This window comes from Liolophura sinensis, chromosome 8 (assembly GCF_032854445.1).
Source record: "Liolophura sinensis isolate JHLJ2023 chromosome 8, CUHK_Ljap_v2, whole genome shotgun sequence".
Lineage (NCBI taxonomy): Eukaryota > Metazoa > Mollusca > Polyplacophora > Chitonida > Chitonidae > Liolophura > Liolophura sinensis.
This window is the reverse complement of record NC_088302.1, coordinates 21,840,822-21,868,573: the sequence shown is the minus strand read 5'-3', so window position 1 is coordinate 21,868,573 and position 27,752 is coordinate 21,840,822. Positions and strand designations below refer to the sequence as shown.

At 39.3% G+C, this 27,752-nt stretch overlaps 1 protein-coding gene across 1 annotated transcript; it reads right to left on the bottom strand.

Annotated features, from left to right (window-relative positions):
- Positions 1 to 450: 450 nt before the first annotated feature.
- LOC135473310 (proton-coupled amino acid transporter-like protein CG1139) lies at positions 451 to 22,461 on the bottom strand. Its single transcript, XM_064753158.1, has 9 exons — positions 22,379 to 22,461; positions 13,787 to 14,078; positions 13,230 to 13,320; positions 11,521 to 11,609; positions 8,191 to 8,275; positions 6,155 to 6,430; positions 5,035 to 5,213; positions 3,067 to 3,239; positions 451 to 740 (listed from the first exon to the last, which is right to left on the bottom strand). Exons 2-9 carry the CDS (start codon positions 14,029 to 14,031, stop codon positions 502 to 504), a joined length of 1,377 nt encoding a protein of 458 aa, XP_064609228.1. The 5' UTR covers positions 14,032 to 14,078; positions 22,379 to 22,461; the 3' UTR covers positions 451 to 501.
- Between the last annotated feature and the right edge of the window lie 5,291 nt (positions 22,462 to 27,752).

The following is a 27,752-nucleotide window of genomic DNA, read 5'->3' as shown; positions in this document are numbered from 1 at the left end:
TAGATAAATTTGTTAAGTTATTACCTTGTGTTAAACGCAATACGTTCAAGAATCGTTGGCTTATACGATAGCAGTCAGTTTTGCCGGGTGCATGAGTGCCGGGTATAAAAAACCGATCTTTGGCAAGCTAGTGATAAGCTTTCCTAAATGTAACGTGTACACTTGTAGTCCATACTGGGGGTGGTAGACGGGCGATCTTCTCAGAAAAAAAGATAATATTTCTAAAACGGCATCACTTGCATTGGCTACTGCTTTATACCTTGACAACAGCGGAATTGATCCCTAATTTCCTGTAACAGCGGGTTGAGAGTCTCGCAAATTACCACTGAGTCACGTCCAGCAACAATGAATCTTAATTAACATAAAGCCAAATACATCTGATTATAAAGGTGGAATATATGGAATAAAAAATAAATAATATTAGTAAACACAACGCCAATTTTATCTGCATGTAAACTTATTCAATCTCTCTTTTATTGCACCTATACAAAGGTAATACATTTAAAAGGTATCTATAATACTTTTCATTGCTAAATATGACCCAGACAAAAAGATGAATATTCCAAATATAATGTACATGACATCTTTTACGAGGTGGAGCACTGTTATACGATCTCCTTCCGATGTACGGGATACAATGTCAGCAGTGGCTGGGATAATAAAACCCAGGAACGTAGCACATGTGGAGCCAAACAACGCCATCAATAGATCGAGATGAGGAACAAACGCCGCACATGCGACTGAAAAGAAAAGAAAGAATATGTAGAGGAAAAGGGAAATAACACAAGCCAAAGGGAAGGCCGAAGCAGTTTCATGTACTGGTGCAAAGTTTAAGAAAAGCGCAACTTCAGATGACCAACAGAACAAAACTTCAAGAATTTCCTTCTAATATGTTCCGAGATAGAGCGGTGATAAAATGACGACAGTTATGTAAATTAAGCGAATTAGTATACAAATTAATACAAGGATAGATCTGAAAATGGCAACAGGCACATGCGCGAGTCCCAATGATCTTCTGAGTATAAGACTTCTTTCAGAGGCATTTAGGAATTGGGATGGTATAGATTGACAGAAGCATTACTTATGGATAAGTAAGTGGGTGACGTTTCGATGTAGGTTCTTACATCGTTATCAAACCATATGAACATACAGAGATACAAGACAACATATATACAGTAAGAGAGTGAGTGGTGTCAAAAACAGGCAACAATGTTACATAGATATTAACTTCAGGGTTAATGGCTTCAGGGTTTAAGGAGGTCACTGTCTAATCTGATGAGGTCATTATAGGCGCTCGGTAGGTGGTACCCGCTGTCTCGGTGAAGCTGTGGATTGTGTCGTCGGATCATGATGGCTTCTATCAGTTTCCTTCTTTTACAGTCTGACTGGTTGTTTTGTAGGGTATGAACTGTGTTCCATTGGAGTTGGTGTTCTGGATGGGCTCTGATGTGGTCACTGAGGGCTGATTTTCCATCTAATTTTTCTACTGAGGCCTTGTGCTCTGCAATTCTGATATTGAGTGGTCTACCGGTTTCTCCAATGCATTGCTGTTGACAATCGCAATTAATGCAGTACACAGATTCTTTGGGTTCTTCCCTATGGGTTGGCTGTTTCTTTCCATTGGCTTTGAGTAGGGTTTTAAGGTTAGAGGCGGAGGTAAACGTTGTTTGTATGTTCAGTTTGTCATGCAGGAGTCATCTTATCTGGTAGCTTGGGGTCCCTATATACGGAATGGTTATATATATATTGGGGTGGCCGGGTCTCGTTGCTTTGGTCTTGTTAGCCGGATTGAGGGTTTTGCTGATCGTTCTCTCCACTAATTGTGGGGGGTATCGGAATCGGAAAAACTACCCTACAAAACAACCAGTCAGACTGTAAAAGAAGGAAACTGCTAGAAGCCATCATGATCCGACGACACAATCCACAGCTTCACCGAGACAGCGGGTACCACCTACCGAGCGCCTATAATGACCTCATCAGATTAGACAGTGACCGCCTTAAACCCTGAAGCCATTAACCCTGAAGTTAATATCTATGTTACATTGTTGCCTGTTTTTGACACCACTCACCCTCTTACTGTATATATGTTGTCTTGTATCTCTGTATGTTCATATGGTTTGATAACGATGTAAGGACCTACATCGAAACGTCACCAACACAATAAATCCAGGAGTTGTTATCCATAAGTAATGCCTCTGTTAATCTATTCTGAGTATAAGAGTCCATACATTTCCTTTAAATAACGTCAGAGATCTGGGGGACAGACAGACGTGTGGACGGACGGATCGGCCGTAGCAGTACTCCTTAGTTCCGAGAAGAGTAAAATTAACAGAAAAAATACCGGTAGATTCTGCTCTCAATAAAATTTACCAGGTACTTGACAAAATGGATTTGAACCTGCTTCTTCTGTAATGTTTGTTGTCTTGGATAACAATGATGAGCTCCGTCAACTGATAGGACAAGTTTAAAGCAACACATATCAGTCGTTCAAATTATTTTGGCAGCTCCTCCATTATTGTTTGATGTTACATTATAACATAAATACGACAAGGAAGCTTAAAAATAATGGGGAACATAACAAGTCTGAAAGCAGTCCGTCCTAACGGTGTAATCTTTTGCTTTTTTATGTAATGTATCACTGTTTCGGTATAGTTTTGCTCATAAAACAAAGAGATAGTTCACAAGTACTGCAACGTTATAGCAGGGAATTTCTAAGGGCTGTATGTATTTTTATGGCGTTGATTGAGAGAGCCATGCAAGCTGGATATAAGAACAGTTGCAATCGAACCACGAGTTAGATACATACAGTGATTGTCAGCAACTTATATACTAGCAAGGTACACGATCTGAATCATTCGCCTAGAACATTCATTAAGTCTTTTCACATCAATGAAACTGTAAATCGTATTTTACATACTTTCTTAACGTTCAACATCCAATTTGATTGACGGTTGGCTGACAATTATCTGTTTTGACACATATATTTACATTACTTAGAACAAATCTCTTTCGGCGAACAAAGTTTCTTCAGTGTAGGTCCATTTCCTGTCACAAATACAGACTTACATGTAAGGACTAGAGTGATCATTCTTTGGATGTACTCTCCGTTCCCAAGGAGCCAGGGAGACTGGATGCGGTCAGCGACTGGCGGCCATATCATCACAAAGATGAAGTAGAACTGTATGGGGTAGGTCATCAGTATTGATAGGGGCATCATTATTTTGGCTGCCAAGCATAACCTGGTCAAAGAAGAGAAACACAGAACGTTATACATGCTTGTAGAACAGAATTGTGGTTACATACGGTACACATTCTGGACATACAGATTTTAGTGCTGAAAATTCATTTCTTTTTGAACAACACTGAGTTTTGAACCTGCGACCTCACTAAGGCGCACAATCATTAGTAATATGTCAACCGTGTAGACCATTCAACACGCAGCCATTCCACAAAATTAGGACCAGTAGATACAATTTTCCATCACGTTTCGGATTTGAACTATACTGTGCTAGGAATATAACACAATTTAATTGTTTATCTGCAAGTTCATACATTGAGGTAAATATCTCAAGTGTTCAGTGATACCTCACAAAAATATAAAGAATGACAAATATGGTAAATTAGATAAATCCAAGAAACATTTCATAAACGGTCCATCAGGACCAATGCTCAGTAAATAATACAACTTAGGATATACATTTAGAAAGCGCATAATGGCGCCATTGCTTTCTGCTCAGCAATTGGCTAACTGTCTAGCAAGATAAACTAACGTTTAGTAAATTAATTCCAAACTGGATGGAATGAGGAGATTGCATGTTTGGTTTGTAATATTACCCTACCAAGAGAATAAAGGTCACACATACTTGTTACAGTTATATTCCCCCAGTATAATGTTTGCGTTACATGTAACGAGAATGTAGCGTGTCTACAAAAGGAATCATCGAGAACGCATGATTGTGCAGTGCTCATAGTAACAACATTTGATACCTTAGGATTGTTGACTTCATGCTGATATGAGTGCCCGTAAAAGCCATACTGACGACTGGTAGCCGATGAAGTCCATTCCCTAACATTTGTCATGCCGGTCCTATAATTGTGAATTACGGATTCAACCAAGAAAAAATGTCGCAAGGTTTCGCCATTGCGAGCAGTGTCATCACTTAATTGCAATGTCGTTTTGTGGGACAGATACAGCCATCATTATTTAAATGATTCCTTGGCGAAATACAGGCGATAGGACTTGAGAGGACAAGGGGTATACTGGTCAGTTTGATGTTGTGCTGTATCCTGGGAAGGGTATCATATTATTCTGCCTTCGCCATCGTTTGAGGAACTCAACCTAGACGATATTTAGGCCGTTCTCTTACAGACAGACACCACTGTAAATTGACCATGATAATGGGCAAAGTGACGTTAAACCATTTTCAGTCAAGCAAACATGATCCCCCATGCAATCACTTGTACCCTTAAATTTCACTGTCCACCGTTTCAGGTAAAATCATAACCCATTCCCTCATATACAGCTGTGACAAGAACTGCGCCCCTGAATACTCAGCTATGGCCCATGACCAAGATAGGCATAGAGAGATCTGAATTTTGTTCAAGGGGGGTGACTCAGTAGCATGATTCAGTGGGTCACATCTTTTTTCTTCTTTTTTGTGGTTCAGTACAAGTTTGAGTTATTTCATTATAACTAAGTACAAAAAGACTTAATAGCCCGTAATTTCAACGACACTAAATACTGTGTATGGTTACTGTTAGCTGCCGTTAATGGTTCAATCTTACAAGCTCTCAAGGCTTCCCATCACATAGTTGTATTGGGAAACCAGTTGAGTTCTGCTACTGTATGTTCTGCACATGGTTTCCTACTGCCATGCGTAGTAGGGAACATTAATGTCTCTAGACCTCAGCAAAGAGTATTGGGCTGATCAGCGAATTATCTTCCCTTAGACAATATCTAGATGGCGCCTGTCTATCTTGGTCATGGGCCATAATTGAGTACAGTTTCCCGTTCGATCTACACATTACCCTTACCATTGGTCAGCGGGTAAATTCAACAAAATATTCGTCTTTGTGTCCAGTCCATATTTCCAGTAGCCAAGGCAACCGAGCACGGTCATAAGACATATGACAAATGACAAGCCCAAATTTAGCACACCGAAAATGCTTGAGAATTTCTCCGGTTTCTTCATTTTATTCTGGACAGGAACTATCTGAATAACGATCACAACATATTTCGACATATAAGAGGAAAATTTAGTGGCAATACAGTAATTAAAAAATTCTACCTAATTCTGATTAAGTTATGGTACCAGAGGAGCGTGTACGTTGCTACTTTTTAAATATATACAATAAAAATATATACGAATAAAACTTTGACTTAGGTCAGTTGACAAGAGGGCATGCAGATTTCACTGGTGATACGTGTGACACCGGTTTCCCCCCCCCCCCCCCCCCCCCCACCGCATTGTTGGCGGCCGTCGTATAAGTAAAATTTTCTTGAGCACGGCGTAAAACACCAATGAAATAAATAAATAATATGTGTGAATATTTGCCCACTATCACTCTGTCGTCGTGTACTCTCACTGGTGTTGAGCTTTATATTTTATATCATGCACATCAAATAACCTAATTTCCATCAAGCGTCAAGGAGAGATCGTCACACTATCGAAACGGACCTGCCATTCTTTGTCGTACTCTGTATCTTATCAATACAGATTTTGTATTTTTGTAAATACATAATACATTGAGAATACATTTAGTTTACAGTACACTTCCTTACTCAGTTTACTTATATTCAGGTTACATCGAACACTAACAAACATTTCATTTAACAAAGCTGAATCAACATTTCAGGCCATATACATGCCTAACTATACGCCTAACTATCTGAACTGAGAAAAAAAAACAAAACCTGCAATATCTATTTATTTTCTTATTTGATTGATGTTTTACGCCATACCCAAGAAAATTTGGCTTGCACGACAGCGGCCAATATTAGAGTGGGAGGACAGGGAAACCCATGACCATACACGGGTAGCTGGAAGACCTTCCCACGTATGACTGGTGAGGTAAGAAAGCATGAGCTTGACTAGGACTCCAAAAGCGGGTGATACCCACTTATAAAACTACAGTAAAAAGAATGCCAACTTACCACGGCAATTCCCTCCAAAGCCATCAGGGCTTGTCCAAGAAACATTGGAACTGACCAGACGGAAGTGTATGCAGGGCGGGTAGTGATTGGTGGAAGACCCGGCACAATATATCCTAGGGCAATCAGCAAACAGGTACCAAATAAAACATTAGCTATCCCTGAGAATATAGCCAGGATGTCGAGTCTCTTGACGAAGGCTGGTCCAATCAACAAGACCAACATCACAACCATGTAAATACGGACGTCCAAATGTATGTCCAGAAAGTCATCAAACAACTGAACAACAAAAAAACCGATGAAAGATAAACAAATGATCACAGTGGATGTGTTTAAAAGTGCAATTAACTATATTGCAGTAAGCGTATTAAACAGGCAATATTAAAGCTTTTCGGCAAAAAAAATAGTATTCGCTAAACTAGTAAAATTTTCTGTAATTACCATTATTGGTCTTTTCAGTAAGGAACAGCCTTGTACCTATATTCTATATCATGTTAGAATGATTCTGAATTTTGAAAAAGCTACAATGCGAAGCACTTTATAAATTTTAGAAATTTTATTACCGATTTTGAATGATAACACGATAACACATACTTATGATTTTATATGGGCCACCCTCGTATTGGAGTATACCTTTTCTCGTGCAATTTCATCGCTGTTTCAAGACGGATTGACCAATGCTCTCTTGTAATACATAAATGTAAGTACTGCGTTACCAGTTTGGCCACTAATCATTATCGCTGAAGTAATAATTAACAATACACCACACAGCTTTGACCCGAATTGCTTTAGGCGGAAAAGTTCTCCATTATCTTACATAGGAAAGTCTCCCCATTACTTCAGAAGGGAAAGGTTTTTCATTGCTTTACGCGGGAAAGGTTCTCCATTACAATACGCTGGAAAAGTTCCCCATTACCTTACGCAGGAAAGGCTTCCCATAACATCAGGCGGGAAAAGTTGTCCATACTTCAAAAGGGGAAAGGTTTTCTATTACTTTACTGGAGAAAGATTTTCCATTACTTTACGTGGAAAGGTTTTCTATCACTTTACCCGGGAAAGGTTTTCCATTACTTTACGTGGAAAGGTTTTCTATCACTTTACTCGGGAAAGGTTTTCCATCACTTTACTTGGGAAAGGTTTTCCATCACTTTACTTGGGAAAGGTTCTCCTTTACTTTACGCGGGAAAGATTCTGCTCTACATTACTCAGGAAAGGTTCTTCATTACTTTACTGCCGGAAAGGTTTTCCATTACTTTACTTGGAAAAGGTTCTCCATAACTTTACACGGGAAATTTTTTTCATTACTTTACCCTGGACCCTCCCCCCCCCCTCCTTCTCGCCATTCCTTTACACTGGAAAGGTTCCCCACTACCTTACGCGGGAAAGGTTTTTACGCGGAAAAAGTTTGTCCATTTCTTTACTTGGGAAAGGTTCTCTATTACTTTAAGTGGAAAAGATTCTCTATCACTTTACTCGGGACATGTTCTTCATTACTTTACGCGGGAAAGGTTATCCATTACCTTACGCTGGAAAGGTTCTCCATAACTTTACGCTGGAAAGGTTCTCCACTACTTTATGTGGAAAAGGTTCTCTGTTATTTTACGCGGAAATGGTTTTCTGTGACTTTACGAGAGAAGGATTCTGTTCTACATTACTCGAGAAAGATTCTTCATTATTTTACGCGGGAAAGGTTCTCTGTTACTTTACTTGGGAAAGGTTGTCCATTTCTTTACTAAGGGAAGGTTCTCCATCACTTTACATAAGAAAAATTTTCCATTACTCTACGCGGGAAAGGTCCGCCATCACTTTACTCGGGGAAGGTTGTCCATCACTTTACACGGGAAAGATTCTCCATAACTTTACGCGGGAAAGGTTCTCCATAACTTTACACGGGAAAGGTTCTCCATTACTTTACACGGGAAAGGTTCTCCATTACTTTACTCAGGAAAGGTTCTCCATCACTTTACGCGGGAAAGGTACTCCATCACTTTACGCGGGAAAGGTCCCTCATTCCTGAGTAGAATAACGTCATATCTTACCTGCTTGACACCATCACCGACCACCACGAAGAAAAATGCACAAACACCGAACTGTAGCAGTGCCGAGAAAAAGATGGAGGCTGATCTACAAGGACAGGAAAAAGGCATACTCTAACATTACAAAGACATAAAATGTTTAATCCATAATTTTAATGGATCTAACATGAGTGACTATTTCCTCAGCATGACTCAAATGTTCGGCTGTAAAAGTACAAAATGTTGCATTTTAAAAAAGCTATTACTATAAAGCTTTATTTATTATAATATCAGCTGGGCCTTATTCTTAAAACAGCAGCGTGCGGCGCTATGGACGGATACACCACAGCCAATATCCCACCACCCCTTCTCATGATAACGTTACTTTTCACTCCATTTCACATTTTAAGCTTTTGTGACGTCACAAAACATTTGAACATTCGGAACCAATGTGTGGGACATCCGGTTGACCTACTTGCTAAAATGCTGATTATGACTGGTCAAATGCGTGTTCTTGATTGACCGTTCCGAAAGGTCTTTATCCTTTACTTCACTACTGTACTGTATAGTTAGTTCTAACCAACCAAAGATTGTGTGAAGCCTCTCCAAAAAGATTCGTTTGGTTATTTATCGCACTGCATCAGTTCTAAAAGTTTACCAATTCGTGTATCTACGGATTGTAAACAGGGTCTACGTTATAGCTATTTCTATAAAGCTTTCACCAATGCGGTCGCTTTGAGTTCAAGTCCAGCTCATGCTGGCTTCCCCCGGGCTCTGCCCGGTTTTCTCCCACCATAATACTGGCCGCCGTCGCATTTTGTGAAATTTATGCAATTTTTTTCACAATGGATAAAACGCAAATAAAGGTCCCTCGGTTGACTGTTTTTGACCATATTGAACAGGCTGATGAAGCACAGTGATGTCATCGATTTTTTTTTTCATTGCTAAATATGCTCTGAATGCTACAGTATAAGGGAGTTTCGAATTTTCGTCCTTTTTTGTAAAAACAGTCCTACTGTATAATATGACTTGTGAAAAATGTTAGGTAACATTTGCTGATTTCAATTTACTGATCACCTGTTTCGCCGTGTTCCAAAGACTCAAATGACACTTCTTTAAGAAAAACGGCGTGAAACCAGAAGCATTCATTCTTTAAGAACGTTTTTTCCCTGTAAGAACTTCTTAAGTTCACGAACGTACAGCTCCTCAATTGTCTCCATCGTTCGTTCAGATTAAATTACTTGCAGTGGAACTTTTTTGCAAACGCCCATGTTATAGTAATGTGCTCAAAAATAGTTGTTTAAAATTTCTGAGTTCGAATTCGAAACTCCATTACACTGTGTTCAACTTACACGTCTTCATGCAGTACTTAATGTGCTCAGAGTGGAAAAATAACACTTAAAGTCTGGTTAGCAACTAAAAAGAATCCAAGACATCCCCCTGCATCAATCTGTTCAAAATGGCACTAAAAAACCACTACATAGCCTAAATGCTATGAAAAAAATAAATAAAAATCACACGTGAACATCCTTCAGAATATGGGCATATTATTTAAAGTTGGCGTTTTCCTTTAATTTGTTTATATTTAACTTCCATATTATATTCACCAACTGTTCAAGAAACAGCAATTAAATATTGTTATTACGGTAAGTCTGATATCGATGATCTGTGCATGGTAACAGGTGTGGATTAATCGTGTTGATTTCTGTCTGCTAAAGGAGCCAGTTGATTGGTGCTTGAAGAGTTGTCGGGAAACAGGTCATGTGCAATGTCTGGGGTGTTGGAGGGAAACTGGCCATTCTAAATTCGCTTCCTCCATAGTTGGTTGCGTTAGCGTTGTTGCAAATTAAAATATCGTTTTTTTTCCCATTAAACTAGTCATTAACAACATTTGCAAACTCATAAATGGTGTTTTTAGATTAGAAATAACTTAACGTTTTTCCAGAGTGCAGTTTTTTTCACTTAGTATAACAGTGCTTTTTTTAGAGCAAAGTTAAATATACGAATCTTGTGATACCAGCGACGGTTAGTCCGTATGTTCATTGATGTAGCACTTTTTGACACAATAACAGTATTATTGATGTCGTAAGACAAATCTTTATATATATGGCATTTCAACCTGTGGTTATAAATAAATAACTATTGACTAATTGCAGCAGTAAAGGCCAATGGCAACGGCAGCAAGCGGTTAGCCATATTAGTATCAGAATTTTAGTCTGGTTGTGATCTCATTAAAAGTTAACGACCGATTACATGTACACACACCTAACGATTCCTCGTCGTTAATTGTTAAGCATGACGTAAAACCCTAAGCATACGCATACGCATACTCACCGACCGATAACGGCAAACTTCCGGACCTTCGGGGACCCATTTAAAAACACCATTTCGACAATATCCTGATATGTCAGAGCGGTGTGATCTATTTGAAGCCTGTATCAAAACAAAATCGATATGTTCTTTATTCTTTGGATTCATGTTAAATGTTTATATTTATATTTAGTATATTTTCGGTTTCCTGCTAAATGTCTATATTTATATTTAGTATATTTCTCTATGTCCGATATGTGATTTCCTTGTGACAGGTAAGGTAAACCTGTCATGCCGTCACATTGTGGGATGCAGCCTAACCATCCGCCTTACTTATTCTTACCACTGCCAATTATGAGGCTGCATATTTGCCCGCGTTTATTTGTCTGCGTGTCTGTCAACAACATTAAGGACAAAGTTATCCACGGATTTTTGCCTTCGACTGAGCACAAAATCATGCACTGGCATCATGGATCCTGTTTTAGAAAGTTTCTAAACGAGCAACAAATACATACTTTTCTTTAACCTATAATAATGCCTATAGGAGTAGTCTCCCTTTGCTGACATTAATTTCGCTCTTCATTTCAATTAAATGTTACCCGTTTTTATTAAAAAAAAAAACATTATATGGTTTACTCAGAATCCAGTGCAATAAAACTCATAAAAAGGTCATCTGGCTTAATTGCCATCATTTTCAAGGGTAAATACATGTAAATCAGGCCAGGCTGCCAGATATCACTCAGGCCTTTGATATGTGGAAGGCACATGCGAAAAGATATGAGGTCAACAATTAGACGGACAGACAAGCTGGTCGATATACCGACCGACAATACGATTTATAAAACCGCTTGTAACAGCAAAAAACACAGTAACCGTAACTGAGGCCAAAAGCATCGTTATGATACAGCCACAATAATAGTAAATCTGAGATAATATCCCAAAGGAATGGGTTTCCTCCACCGATGAAACTAACCGCCATCCTATAAGTGAACAATTTTTTATTGTAGCGTTGAACAACAATAAAATAAATCAATAAATAAATACCTTTCCCCAAGACGTCGTGCGCATGACAAGATTAGATGCATTCCAGTTAGAACCAGAAATCCACTAGCGATGAACAGGAAAAAGCCGACCTGCGGAGAGAGAGACCGGGACTGATTTGTTTGTTACATTAAATGTCTGTTTGTTTGCCTCGGGATTGTTGCATTCAGCAATATTTTAGTAACAAAGACGCAGTAAAACCCTTGCAGTAAAACAGTCCCAATACTAACACATTTATGGTGCATGCTGCCTCACTTGAATAACACATCGCGCCGTGCCAGTGACTTGTTTGGCCTACTTCCTAATGTTTAGCAGGGATGGGTCCAGACTTCTCATTTTAACGCTGATCTCCGGATGTATAGAAGGTGAACATATAAAGTGTTTGCAATCCACACAAATCGTGAGATAAGATATCGCTACGCCCCATTAAGCCCCAAGGATAACTACGGCAATGTTTTGTATTCAGGGGAGATCATCCCTGGATCTGGTAAACCGAAGACAACCATGTGTGATAGTAATGTTACGTTATTGTTTTAAACTGGCAAAACTAACCGTTTGAATATTCAGTACTACACTGAATGATGCCGGAATATAATGATACACCAATTCGCAAATGTCATGGAAACAGCTAGTTTCATTGTAACATACAGTTAATTTAATCCATACAAATACATTGATTAAAACTTCAGTATCGTGACATGCCAGTACGAACTACTCTTTTCTCTACATGTGTGACAAAAGTTGCATTTTATAAAAGAAATAAGTCGAGAGATTAAGTAATAAGATTTAGTAATTGTAATAAGTTGTATATTACAAAATCGGAAGACCTATCCCTGTGTAACCTGAAGACCGTCGACAGCTAACGAGCCATTGAGATTTTCCTCATTTTGTGTTGATGATTTGCTTTATTTCTATGGACAAGAACGAGTTTGACAATAGGCGAGTTTCGAGTTTTAACTCCTTTGTCGTTGAAGGTAAAACCAGTCCTACTGTATTATGTTAAGTAACTTATTAATTTACCGATCCCCTGTTCCACCGTGTTCCAGAGAAACAAATAAAACCTCTTTCCTTTAGAAACTTCTCAAGTTCATAAACGTTCAACTACTCAATTTTCTCCCTCGTTCATCTACTCTTAATAACCTTCTGCGACGACTATGTCATAGTACTTGTAATCACTAAGAGTTGCCTAACATTTTTGACAGGTCACATGATACAGTAGGACTTTTTTCGCCTTTAGTGACTAAAGACTTCGATTTCCAACTGTTTTAAAATATGTGGCCTTACATCAGAATGTTTGTCAGCTAAACTCTGGCGAGAAAGCGGTGTTATCCCTCTGGTAGGGTCCAATTAATTACATATAAATAAGATCACCGTCGTGTAAGTGAAGAATTCTTGGCATAATACAATCCAATCAAAGAACAAATGGGGGTGTGTCATTGTGCGACAAACGGTTGATACATTGCATGACCCATGTGATGAAAACAGAGGTTCTCACACCAGGGTAATACACTAATACAACACAGAGTTTACAGCCTTTAGATTATATATTCATTGCCAAATAATACAAATCCGGTTGAGGATCTGACATGTGATGAGGATATGTGCCTAGGTATCATTCTTGTAATTTACCAAAACCCAAAAAGTGTGAAAAAGCAAATAGCTGTGGGATAAAATGCTGGACTAACTCACAAGAATAATCCCGCAGATCTTACCACGAGCCCTGCATAGTTGACAGCCCTCGCTGCCCCTAACAAGCCCGACCCGGCGTGACATCGAACGATGTGGACAAATGCCTCAAAAGAACTGCAAAATATAATATTGGTAATGAGAATTTAAAAAAAAAACAATCTGCATTTGAGACCGACTTAATTGGGTATTTGGTAACAAGTATAGCTTAACACCATTACGTTATACCGCATTTTAATCAAAAGTGGTGGCCGATGGGGTTATCACGTCAGCGCGGCAAGGGGTCACCCACCAATGCGGTCATTGTGAGTTGAAATCCAGCTCATGCTGATTTCCTCTCCGGCCGGCCGTCGGATCGTCTGCCAACAACATGTGGATGGTCATGGATTTCCCCCGGGCTTTCCCACGATAATGCAGGTAGCCGTCGTATAAGTGAAATATTCTTGAGTACGGCGTAAAACGCCAATCAAATAATTAATAAGTAATGATAAGTCAACGTTACAAGGAATAAGAAATAAAAAGAAAACCTACTAAAAACAAAAGCACAAATCAAAGTGCAAAGAAAAAAAGAAATAATACTTACTTTATTCTGCCTTTCTCTTCTGTTTCCGGTGGGGGTAAAATCCTTTTTCTCTCAGAGACGCCACTGCTTTCTACCAAACCTGAATCTTGGAGTGGTATGAGTCCGTCGCTGGGTTCTCCTGATCCCGCAGACTGTGTAGAGGGGGTGGTGATGCCTAATGGGGGAGCACTAGGCTCCAAATATGCCTCGTTCACTTGGCCATTCTTCCAAGAGCCGATTAATTGTTTCTTTTCTAAAGTCGTCATTTTTCACGAGCTCAGGCTGAGCGTGATGTGGTCAGGATCATTCTAGGCTGAAATGTAAAATGGTGAACAAAATATTTCTGAAAAAAGTATACAATGTACTAAATATGCCTGAAAGGGTAAATAAAATCTGTTTGAAACGGTGTCTGAGAAAATAAACAGTCTGAAATGGTGAAATTCTGCCTGAAACGACTGTAAACACAATACAGAGAGTCGACAGCTGTTGTTTAAACTGGTGAGGCCAAATTAACAGGGATTTAAAAACGGCAAAGCAAGTCCATCACAAATTCCAGTAAAAAAAAGTCTTTTATTTATTTATTAAACTTTTCATGCCAGTCTTTGATACGAAAAATACAAATTCAGACATTTTTCTGATGTGTCGACAATATTCTCCCGGCAATAAAAAAAAAGACGTAATCTTCATTTTAAGACATAAACGCAAATGGTGTTCTATTATATCTGTCTATACACGCTTTTTTACTCCAACTGGCCAGATAATTCAGCAAATAATTAAACTAATTACAAAAATAGGTGGCACCTAACCTGAACTATGTTTCAAAACCGGCAATGAAAGGTTCTCTGTTCACGTGGGTGATGAGACACCATACTACACAGTCTGTCGAGATATCTACCATTTCATTTGTTTACTATATGATTGACACAACTTGCATATGACCAAATAAAAGCTACATGCACATGTAGATTAAAGAAACAAGGGGTGTATAACTTTCGACTATAACCAACCTAAACGGCACTGGTGACAGGAAATCCTCATATATATGTTATATGACGATATACATTACTTCTTTTTTTTTTTCTTTTTTTTTTCACAAATAACTACTGTATAAGGAAAATTTTGCCATTTCGATGATTCCAATCTATCAGGTTGACCACAAGCAAACGCATCATGAAAACCGTAATCCCGTTTTATGTATTCTTTACATCCCAGGGCTGTTTAGCTAGAATATTTAGGACCCTGCCTCGCCTAAAGTAATTCAGGCCTGAGACGATTTGCAGTTAGTTGTTCATTCTTGCCTTCGCGATGAAATTTTTAAGTTAGGTAAATTGGTAACGCATTGTCCAAGCATTACGAAAGAACATTGGTCAGTTCTGTTCAGACACGAGTCGCCAGTGAGCGGTGAAACGTACCCGAGTTTTACTGGAAATCTTGGGTCGTAACTTGCACCTCACGTGACGTATTTTGTATATAGCGAAGACATGCGCCATGATGGTAAATACACACCTTACTGGGAAATCGACACTGACTGGCTGACAGTGGAGATGGGTTGCCTGGGTTAAATCTTGAAGCCTTTCTCACGCTTGAATACATGTGCATGTACCATACCTAAAATTCAGCTTAGGAAAGGCTTGGTGTTTTTACGCCGTACTCAAGAATATTTCACTTATACGACAGCGGCCAGCATTATGGTGGGAGGAAACCGGGCAGAGCGCAGGGGCGGAGAGGTGGGGGGGGATGCTGACAGGCCTTCCCACGTACGGAAGGAGAGGAAGCCAACATGAGCTGGACTTGCACTCATATTATTTGGAACGGTTTAGGAGCCATTTCGCTAAGCGGTTAGACCTGACTACCGTTTGACAGCAGTGATTTCGACAGCCAATGTTCAAAGTAAGTAACAGTAAGTTTTCATTTATTTATTTATTTATTTATTTATTTATTTTTTTATTTACACGATGTACTTCTCTTTGCAGTTTTACGCGGTATTCAAGAAAATTTCACTTTTTACGACGGCGGTAAGTATCATGGCGGTAGGAAATCTGGCAGAGCGGGGATGGAAATCCACGACCACCCGCAGGCTACTGCAGACCTTCCACGTAACATAAGCTCCGGTGTAAAACATTTACAAATTCCAACACAAAACTAACGCCCTGTTCCAGATGGGAAACCGGGTCCATGCAGGGAAATTTGCGAACGCAACCGATGGTAATCTCACCTCATTATAGAAACGACACATCTTTTGCCCAGACAGCTGCGCAAGAGAAAAGTTGAGCAGCTCACCGACTTTCAATGACACGCCAGCGCCACGATATGACTGAAATATTGTCGAAATGGCGCTAAGCCATATAAGCATTCATTCAGTTATGCATGTACCAATCCGTGCGATATTTCATGTAGAATAACCAGCTCATGTTTCGCTCATCGCATACACACCATTGGTTCTAGGCTTATATGCAACACCTGTTCATCCAACAACACAACTGCTGGTAACTGATCAATATTCGCCTGGTATAAACAACAATTGTCTGGACACGTGTGCAGCTATGATTTATTTACTTTTCCGTTCATTTGATTAACGCTCTCCGCTGCAGGGTTACTAGATGAGAGTGTCTGTTTATTAACGCTGAATTTAACGCTACATGCAACGTTTTCTCTGCCATATCACGAAGGTTTCACCTCCAAGTTGGCCGAGGTCATACCGACAACATTTTCAGCTATAAGACAAGCACCTCTAAAAGTTATTCTGTCTGCCTGTCGGTCAGACCGCATTCTGTCTGCCTGTCGGTCAGTCCTTCGGTCGGTTGGTCAGCCTGTCGGCCTGATGTATCACATTTTATCTTTAAAACTTAGGCCATTCACTTAATTAGCGGCCTGCGTTTAAGTAGATTTCGATCTTTTGCGTGATGCTTAGGCCATTGAGAATTTTCGTTTGCTACAGTACTATCTCGCTGGCCCGCCATGTAAAAGACTATACATGGTGATAGAGCCCAGGCACAGCACTGACATCGCCGCCGACTAGTTCTTCAGGCTCATCCCCAAGGCAATAAAGTACATGTATACCGTGATTGCCTATTTTAATGTCTTATAGGTATAGTCCGACTCGGAACTCGTCGGGAGTTTTAATTTCCCTGCATGGAAGGTGTAACTTCACCGGGAGCTGTAATTTCCTCTACAGTAATTTTACTCCACTGACCTAGTAAGATCCAGTAATGATCAGTGGGATTTCAGGACAGCATGGTATAGTTACGACGTTCCAGGGAAGTTACATGGCAATATGGTATAGTTATGATGTTCCAGTGAGATTACATGACAAGACAGTACAATTATGATGTTCCCGTGAGGATACATGGCAATATGGTATAGTTATTATACTCCCGTAATATTACGTGACAAAACTGTACAGTTATTATGCTCACGTGAGGCTACATGACAATATGGTATAGTTATTAAGCTCCCGTGAGGTTACACGACAAGACAGTACAGTTATTATGCTCCCGTGAGGCTACATAACAATATGGTATAGTTATTAAGCTCCCGTGAGGTTACATGACAAGACTGTGCAGTTATTATGCTCCCGTGAGGCTACATGGCAATATGATATAGTTATTATGCTCCCGTGAGGCTACATGGCAATATGATCTAGTTATTATGCTCCTGTGAGGCTACATGGCAATATGATATAGTTATTATGCTCCCGTGAGGTTACAGTAGAATTATTATGTTCCAGTGACTTTACATATTAATATAATTAGTGAGTCAGTGATTGGGGTTTAACATCGTACTTAACAATTTTTCAGTCATATGACCACGAAGGAGTCCTCAGAGTGCATGTATTGTGTCTCCTTGAACATTGCAGGACGGATTTCTGCCATTCTTTTATCTAGTGCTGCTTCGTTGAGTCGATTTACCGAAGGCCAGTAAGGCGCCCCCGCCCGAGCCATTTTACACGGGTCAACTAGCCTTTGCACTATCCCCTTCATTCTGAGCGCCAAGCGAAGAAGTTAGTTGGTACTCAACCCAGGATTGACATTGGCTCTACCTCCTCTCGAAACGGACACTCTACCAGTTGTGCTATTGGGGCTGGTCGCATGGCAATATAGTATGGGTATGATGTTCCAGAGAGGCTGCATAGCTAAGATGTTCAAGTGAAATTACATTACAACACAGTATAGTTTTGACGTTCAAGTAAGGACACTTGACAGCACAGTACACTGATGACGTGTGAAAGGACGATACACAATGACATGACCATCCTGGCGGCCATGAAGGAGATGTTCTGGTTTGAACTGTGCAGCAAAACAACACCAGCATTCTGAGGTCCGAAAATCAAAAGGCAATTCAATGACTGGTGTTAAATTTTACAGTTGGGAAATTTTCAGCCATGCAGTAATAACAGCAAATACAAATTTGTAGACGTGTTCCACCATGTCCCTCTATCGTCTTGTTCCATTATTACCTCATCCCGCCATCGGCCTGTTCCGTAATGGTCATAGGTCGTTATGGTCTTGTTCACTAACAACGGAAATCCTAGCCCTCAGTCCGAGGATAGCTTATTCAGGGAGGCAAATGCATACAGGGTGATAGTAGAGGTTGTCAATAGAACATAAGGGTATATTTATTTATTTATTTATTTATTTATTTCACTGGTGTTTAACCGGACAGAGCCCGTGGGTAGGTCTAATGGTATATGAATATACTGTTGAAGAGATTTGCCTTAAAGTCCACACAGGCAACACACAAAGCAAAAAGAAAAAAAACTTCAACGCTGTGGGGAAATTTGCATTGGGAACCACGCAGTTATCATAACCCTACCGTGACGCCGTCTATACAGTATAGTCACCACACAGACGGGATATATATACTGCTTTTTTGTTTCAATAATCCTCAAGGCCATCATGACACGTTTGAATTGTCTTTCATTACTCTGCATTTATTATATAAAAAACAATAAAGTATTTTTACACCATTTACCGTAGGGCTAATTGATCCCCTGGGGCAAACAGAGCTAATTATGTGACTGTGTATATCCAGCTTAAGGAAAATCCAAAAGGTCACAATGTTTGTACATACATATGCATGGACACATTTTACACGATGAAACGGATTGGGTCGCTGTATATCTGTTTACAGGCAGGTCCAATGATTCTGCTCCAACATTACACAATACATCCCTGCCTTCATATATATATATATATATATATATATATATATATCCTTAGTTCTCAATAGAATAAGATAAATATTTCAGCGCATTTTTACGGCTGGATCAATGCTAAATGTTTGCCCTGAAACATCTGTGTACAGGGTAATGTCAGTGTAACGTCCCGAAGGAGCTAAGGCGCCATCATCTTAAGGAATGGGGCGTAGCACGGACATACCTCTATAAACCACCCTGCTGACAATCGTGTATTTACATGCATGGCTAAAACCACATGTGTGTCGTTAGGTCTGCATGCTAAACCACACAGATTTGTTACTTTCCGGCATGCCTGCCGCATGCATTCCAGACCTGTGCCAATAGCGAAGTCCTTAACAGTAATGCATCGATGTAAGGATAGTTTTACGTCATAGGAGGGTTTTAAACATCGGATAACTTGAGGAATTCGTGCATATCAAGAACAAATGTTAGTGAAACTCTCCAGTGGAGGTGAGTCGCACTGATGCTGTGCTCCACCTTAGTGGTGTCTCAGTTAGCTTGAGCAACTTTCAAGTGAGTGAGTGCTTGGGGTTTAACGTCGTACTCAACAATTTTTGTCATGGCGACGAAGGAATCCTTAGGGTGCATGTACGTGTAATGTGCCTCCTTGTTGCAGGACGGATTTCCACCGCTCTTTTATTTAGTGCTGCTTCACTGAGACAACTTACTGAAGGCAAGTAAGCTGCCCCGCCCGAGCCATTATACTGATACGGGTCAACCAGTCGTTGCACTATCCCCTTCATGCTGAACGCCAAACGAGGAACTTACAACTTTTAAAGTCTTAGGTGTGACTCGATCAAGGATTGAAGCGGACGCTCTACCAACTGTGCTATCCGGGCCGGTAGCAACTTTCAACATGTGTTAACTGATAGCCATGATTCCGTTGTATTGTGATAACACAAAAAGAAAAATCTCTCATCAAAGGATTGACAACGCAAAATATTTACATATAGTCTACACACGTTTGTATTTGATATCACAAAGCAGTGAAATAACCATTACTGACAGAATCCGATGACACTTATAAAAAAAAAAACGCCTTGATAAACAGCAGCACTAAACAGATATTTACCCTCATACTTAACATACATTTACTCTCACACTTAACAGACATTTACTTTCACCCAAACAGACATTACTCTCAAACTAAACAGACATTTACACTCACATTAAACAGACATTTACTCTCGTAGTAAACAGACATTTACACTCACACTAAACAGACATTTACTCTTATACTCAAGAGACATTTACTCTCATACTTAACGGACATTTATTTTTATATTGCCTGTGAATGGTACGAGGCATATGCTTATATGATCGGGCAATGGCCTTTTCTTTCTGTTCTTATGGCGTCCAATAACCTGGATAACCTCATTCTTTGAACGAATTAGAGCATGTCAGGCCTTTATTTTAGTTCACTTTAATATACATAATATTAAGAATCCAAATTATAAAGAGCATGTACTTTAGATTATGATTCATGTGTAACATTATATGCATAAAGGAGTCCTTGAAAATGCTCTCAGTAAAAAATCGCCTCTGGTATACATACTGTATAACGCGTGCAGGTGACATTTTAGGTTACACGCTAGGTGAATATTTGGGTTAGACGCTGAAAGCTTTTATATCATGACCATAGATTTTGCACAACAAGGCATTTTTTTTAAATATTGCAATCTTTTTCCCCTCTTCGCCGATTCGGCTCGCATCATTTAAAACCCTTTTAGTTTTGATCTTTTACCTTTGATATATGAGCAGCACTAAAAGTATATTCCAATACTTACGGAACATACGCACAGTTTTTAGAATTCAAAAAGAATATTATTAGAAGAATTCATTTTTTTGTCGTTGTTTGTTTTTGTTGTTTTTCATTTTGTTTACTTTTTTCCCCTATTTTATTTTTTTTTTTGCTTTTCGTTCTTTTTCCATTTCATGAGCAAACGACTGCCGTGCTTAACTTCATGCTAAACATATACAACTTGTCACGTCACGACTTTCATGGTCAAATGTATTAATAAATCATAATAATAAATAAATAATGACAGTACAATAAATAACACTTGAGTTTCAAGTAAGGGTGTTCAGTTTGTCATCTTATTTTACCCTAAAATCAAAAATGTCAAGACAGTGGCTCTTCATAAACCCAACACAGACCTCTAACGAAGACTGTTTGTGCACTATTAAAACTCAAGTGCGACATTTAACACTTTAAGATCACGAGGAGTGACTACACTTTTATAAAGTGTAAATGTTTTAAACTCACCAAAACGTTCACATTTTTAACACTTTTAATGAAGTTGAAATATGAACACCTTTGAAGAGTGTTGAAAAATTAGCACTTCATATAAACTTGTCACATATATGTAACTGTTATAAGTGCAGTCAAGCTTGGTGATATTTACAGTGTTATAGGTAACACTTCAGTTTTAAGAGAGTGTGCCGCACCTGGCGGCAAAGGGGGCTGTGATTTGCTCAAATACAGTACCCTGGCAATCCAGCTCGTATAAAAACAGGGAAAAAAATCACTTTTGTGTTTCACCAATGAAATAAGTAACTAACATTGACTCGTTATCTGGGTAATGAAATGCACGTACATATGTAGCTGTACAATAAGAGAGGGATATGGCAGTCATCAGGGCAGATTGCAATATCCAAATGTACACGGTATTCTAAAAAAAAACTATCTGTTCAATTTAACAGAAAGTCTGTTGTTTGAGTGGTGCTAGAATGTATTATTTTATTCCTGTAGATGATTCTTTTAAATGTAGCACACCTATGGTATTAATTCAACATAAAGATTGTATTAGACTAGCAGGATATAATGTTGTATATGACACATTGTTATGTTATTATAATTAATCAAATATACATTAGCATCACCCAGACAACAGACTTTCCGTTAAACTTTATAGCTTGCTATGAAGTTAAACCTCGAGCATACATACATGTACCACCGTACATGTACAGTCATGAATACGGTCTAATAAATTCAGCGTCCCATTTTGAATGTGTGAGGCCCCATAAGGTGTACAAAGTTTGGAGGTCCGATATTTAAATAGCTTAGAAGGTCTCCCAAAGGCGAAAAAGCCACGAAAAAAAAATTAAAAGTAAAATCCGAAATATTTTTTCGTCCCCTAAGCTGTAAATTATACAGTTCGTGTCTAAACCCTGCACATCCTTTTGGTGGAAGAACATAAAAAATATCAGATATACAGGTGAACAGCTGGGTTGGGGATTGGGGGGGTGGGGAGCAGAGCCATGACCGCGGTGTCCAGCCATAAAGTGCAAGTTCAGTGCATCCCGGTCATTGCTAGTCATATCATATATTTCAGGCCATGCAACAACATGTGCCGTTGTTGAAAATTAGAGAAGGAATAGATATACTCGTATATGTATATGTCAAAGACACTCACCGTGTGAGGATTGGATCGCGAACTGTGTCCCTTCAGAAAGTGTATAGCAGAAGCCATTTGTCAACACATTGTATTGCGGTCAGAGGTCTCTGACGAGCTGGAGCTTTTAGCCTGCTGTCGAAGTGAGAAATCAAGCTGGGCTAGCAGTATGTTATTCATGAAATTATCGCTCGCCCAATCTCTCTCTCTCACACTGATTATTTCGTAGGTACTGTGTAACCCCGCTCACATACGCAGTCTTCAGTTGGTGCGGTAATTCCGCTGTACTTACGATGACACCGACTGCTTTCCGAAAGTTAAAAGAGACGAGGGAGGCTATGACCTTTTAAAAAGTCGACCCCTATATGACCGTTCATTCATTACCGTATATGATATCGTAACGAATAAAACAAGGGTAACAGACTGTCGTTACTGCTGCCTAGCTATCAACTTTCTTTCGTCTGCTCCCCGAAAGCCTGCACGTACGGGCATAGATCACATACACATCCTGAAAAGCTAGTCTACCGTGACACGCTTAAGACGCAGTCGCCATTTTGAACATTAAAAGTTTTAACAGCGAGATATCAAAACAGATCAACGTCTCCGCCATCATCATGAACAGCGCTGTAATTAATAATTGGTCTTCCAGCAACCTGGGGATGGTTTCCGCCAGGCTCTGCGCGGTTTCCTCCTACTATAATGCCGGCCGCCGTCGTATAAGTGAAATATTATTGAGTACGGTGTAAAACACCAGTTCAATGAATAAATAAATAAATAAATAAATAAATAAAATTAATACATGTAGAATAACTGATCATATGTGATGACTGTCAAATTTGCGTGCGAAACGAAATATAATATGTTAACACTGTCACACGTGGAAGGAAAGCGGGAACATAAGTCGATTAGTAAGCAGGTTTGCCAAAGCATGGGAGCTGGTTTATTTATTTACTGACTTATTTGATTGGTGCACTCAAAAATATTTCACTTATACGACGGCGGTCAGCATTATGGTGGAAGGAAACCGGGCAGAGCCCGTGGGAAACGAACGATCGTTCCCAGGTTTCTGGAAGGCCGCCATACGTACAACCGGAGAACCGAAGAACTGGACTTGAACTCACAGCGGTGAAACGAATGTTCGCGCCCGAAATGTACTGTCCTAGTCCCATCGATTTCTAGAGGAAAATTGATACCATAAAGTACTTTTTTCTATGGAGGAAATTATTTTTTCATACCGAAAATATTTGCACCGCGGTTAAAATATTTGCACCGCGGTTAAAATATTTGTAAATTCGCGTGAAGTCAGAGGCTTTGTTTTTGTTCATTATCGCATTTTCCTGTCAAGAAATGCTTTATGTACATGTAAGTATATTAATACATTTTACTTTGCTTATTCCATTGGCATATTTTGCAGTTGACTGGCCTGTTTTAAAACTTGTCCATGTCCCGCAGCATCAAACATTCTATTCAACAGCTATGAACAAAACTCAAGAACAGACGTAGATTATCAACACGTCTACCATTTTTTCCGTCGTAATCGTCATTTCAGTCATAACATTTTTATCTACAGAGTATAGACCTTCACGGTTAAGGCGTATGCAAACTCACCAGTCACTCCAAAGTAGGACCTGTGTTAATGAACTGGATCGTTAGGAATAACTGTCACATTTCGACGCCTCTATATTCCCCGCTGAAAATCCACTTATTACTCTGTAGGCAGAAGAACCTACAAATGACCTCTCCCTGCTGTATGTGTTGGACGCTCAGTTAGAAAAAAATTTAGACATTAGTCCAACACGTGAATCCGCTGAATTTTGACGACTTTAGATAAATTTAGGCTGCAACTTATGCTGGCCACCGTCGTATGCCATGACACGCGCGGCGGTCTGCTCATGAAATTGCTTATTCGAATAAATAAGAATCATTCCCATAAATACTGTCATCTAATACAGCTGCTACACCTGCTATTTGACAGGAAGGATGGTATATTATACCAGACAGAACATCTGGTGATGTATTTATTATGCTGAATATGTTGTATTGTCAACGGCATGGCACTGTATTTATAAGAGATAACAGTGAAGCGACCGAGAGCCTTTCTTATAGCATTGCTATTTTGTATGGATTAATTATGCCGATGAAAAGAAGGTCCCATGTAATGTATCTACAATGTCACGTCAGTTTCGCTTGAATTTTCCACCAGAAAAAAAGGGAGATTATTTTCTTCCGTAGATGCGATATTTGGAATCATGTAACAAAAAATACCTTCGGGTAGTCTACGTGAATCATCTTGATGCAGACACGGACATATAGACAGCAGACAAGAATCCGGACGTCAATACAGACATCCCTCTACCAGCCCTCAACAAAAATGGACGTTCCCGTTCGGTAAATCGCAAGGCCAGTATCCAAAACAACGTTCAACACCGAAACCTCCAAAGAACTAAGAAAATCTATGAATGACGGACTCATGCATAGAAAAGCAGTCAAAGTTTTGCAATGGTTATAAAGAGACGCAAGGAATGTTGTAGGGGAAATTAATTAAACAAGTATCCGAATCGTGTATATAAATTGTCGATAATCAAACCCTGTGTCTACTTTAAGTTTTGATGGCAAAACTGTTCATATGTCCAAAATGTGAAATGTAACACGATGAATATACTCCCCTAGCAAGAGGATAGACACTCTTAGACACTCTTATAAAGCACAGCGCAATGACACAGAAACTCTTTCATCAATGCAGTCGCTTTGAGTTCAAGTCCAGTTCATGCTGGCTTCCATTCCGGCCGTACGTGCCAAAGTCTGCAGCAACCTGCGAATGGTCGTGTTTTTCTCCCCGGGCTCTTTTCCCACCATAATGCTGGACGCCGTCGTATAAGTGAAATATTCTTATGTATGGGGTAAAACACCAATCAAATAAATAAATAAATAAAGCACGGTTCATCAGACAAGTCACCATGTACACACAGATTTGATCCGCCATGCACGAGGTTGACCGGGTAGTCAGTGCTTCCCAATAAATGCTAAAATTATACTACTTGTATAATTGCCATCTTCGTTACCAGTTGTCTGTCGCAAACGTCTTTTTCACATTACAGCGTTGTTTACAGAATATATAAGCTCGAGCACTAAAACTCACCAAAAACTAGTCGTTTCTCAAAGACATCAGTATGGCTGCCACAATGACATTCTCAGGGATGATCAACCCTCAAAACTACAGCCTTCAACAATCTCTTTAAGAGGCTCAATCAGAAAAATGTAGGCTGCCAGCATGGAGAGATATGCCTTGACACGCCTGACAGAATACATAATATACATAAATATATTCCCTGTTTTTTTTTTATCTCACAGGGATGCTAAATGTCGCTCGTTGATCTTAGCATATTACGTTGTACTATAAGCCTGTGATTAAATTGCGTAAGAGTATATTTTTCCGTGGGGTAAACAGTGAAATTTAGCTAGTAACATTTTACATACGATTAACCTACAGGCCATCCTGTCGTATATTTCTGTTCTTAATTGCTAGACTGTTTTGTTACACACTGATGTGACTGATCCCCTCAACAAAAAAGGTAACGACGAGCGGCAATGTTACGCTTTCCATGGTAAACTCTTATTTTCCTTGACAAGATGTACAAGCACCTTGTAGAGTCAAATAACCGTATACAAGAAGGTGAAAGAATAGAAATCATATTTTTATAATTAGTATTGATTAAATGACTTATTGATTTAGCTGATGTTTAATTGTATGGCGGAGGATTTTTTTTTTTGTGAATAGAGGAAACCAGACAGAGACCACGTCAGAACGTCACGACGCAGGAATAACTGGATTCGAACCTGGTTCTCCATTGACCAAGGTCCAGGTAACGACCGGTAGAGGAAAGCAAAAACCCTTATAATCAAAGGATATAGACGTTATAATTGTATTTTAAAAAGTTTTAGGAATTCCAACCGGGTCTATATATGCATCTTTAGCGATGGAGATGGGAAAACATTGTACTAAGCATATATACGACAGGTAACAGATGAAATCGATCGAGCGAACACGTTTAAGCTAGCAGACAACCAAGCGTTAACAGCCCGCAAGCAGGGTTTTTCGTTTGCTCGCTATACTTGTCCAGTCCCTATATTAGGATGTACCCATAAAGATTTGTCGTAGCTAGGTGTCATGGAGTCACGTGAGCGGTCTTGTGACAACAAAACCGAGGTCGTTACGCAAACCACCGGATTCGCCTGTACGCAGTCCCCATCATCCACGCCAAACAAATCCCTCGTTTAGGTCTAATCCACAGTTATTCGAGCTATGGATGCTGGTTTAAGTAGCGGTATCCACACCGCTAATTTGACAACAACTAGTCGTGAGCTTGTCATAAACAAGGTATTACCACATTTAAACTTAAGGTGTGAAATGACTTTCCAACCACAACTGTAGACATTTTCCTAACTCGCTCCTTAAGTTATTGCTAAATTGGATACCGCTTTATATAGCAGGATATGTTTTGGTCATTTCTGATACAGGAATGTCACACCATAAACAGATCTGTTTGGCTTTTACTTGCCAAAACATTGTTAGATGGAAAGATGTGAAGACACTGAGCCCTGTACGATATCATGTCAAAGATGTACTGGAGATCGTACTGCAGTCCTTCAGTTATCAGTTACTTTTTGATATGGCTCAATATACAGTTCATTGGTTGTGAAGGTGTGACCGGTAAGTATTTCAAACTTTTCAAAGTCTGTTTGATGTCAAACTGTTCAAAGTTGATTTAAGGTACATGTTTTGAGGCCAGTAGTTGTTTTTAAATGGTACATAAAACTTCCTAATGTACATCAACAATTCTTATTCGTTATAGTCCAATACTCAAAACTCTACAATTTGACGACGTATTATGTGAAAAATCAGTGTGATAAAATAAATAAATAAATACTTAAATAAATACAATTCAGCTTATCTTTCCATAGTTACCCTGTGCAAATCTCTGAGGTAACACTTTCACAATTCAGTTACTACCGTGGTTTAAGAATCATCACCTTTTTTCATAACTGGAGAATACTCAACTAATGTTCAGAAAATTCAGGAATATTCTAAATATCTTTCTATGAAATGAACTGGTCTCTGAGCTGATAATATCTCACCAATTGGGCATCAGTCACAAAAGCTTCCAATCTACTTTAATATTAATACAGTCACTTTTCAAACTTAACAAAGCCATGTAGGGTTAGCTACATTTTCACGCAATTCACAATTTCTCTTCCCAGCTCTAATATTCATAGATTTTAACACTGTTATGATACTGAAGCTTTTCAGGACAAACCTCAGAATTCTATATTATTCAGTGTTATGCATGGGAACAGTTCTATGCTGTATGGGAACAGTTCTATGCTGCATGGGAAC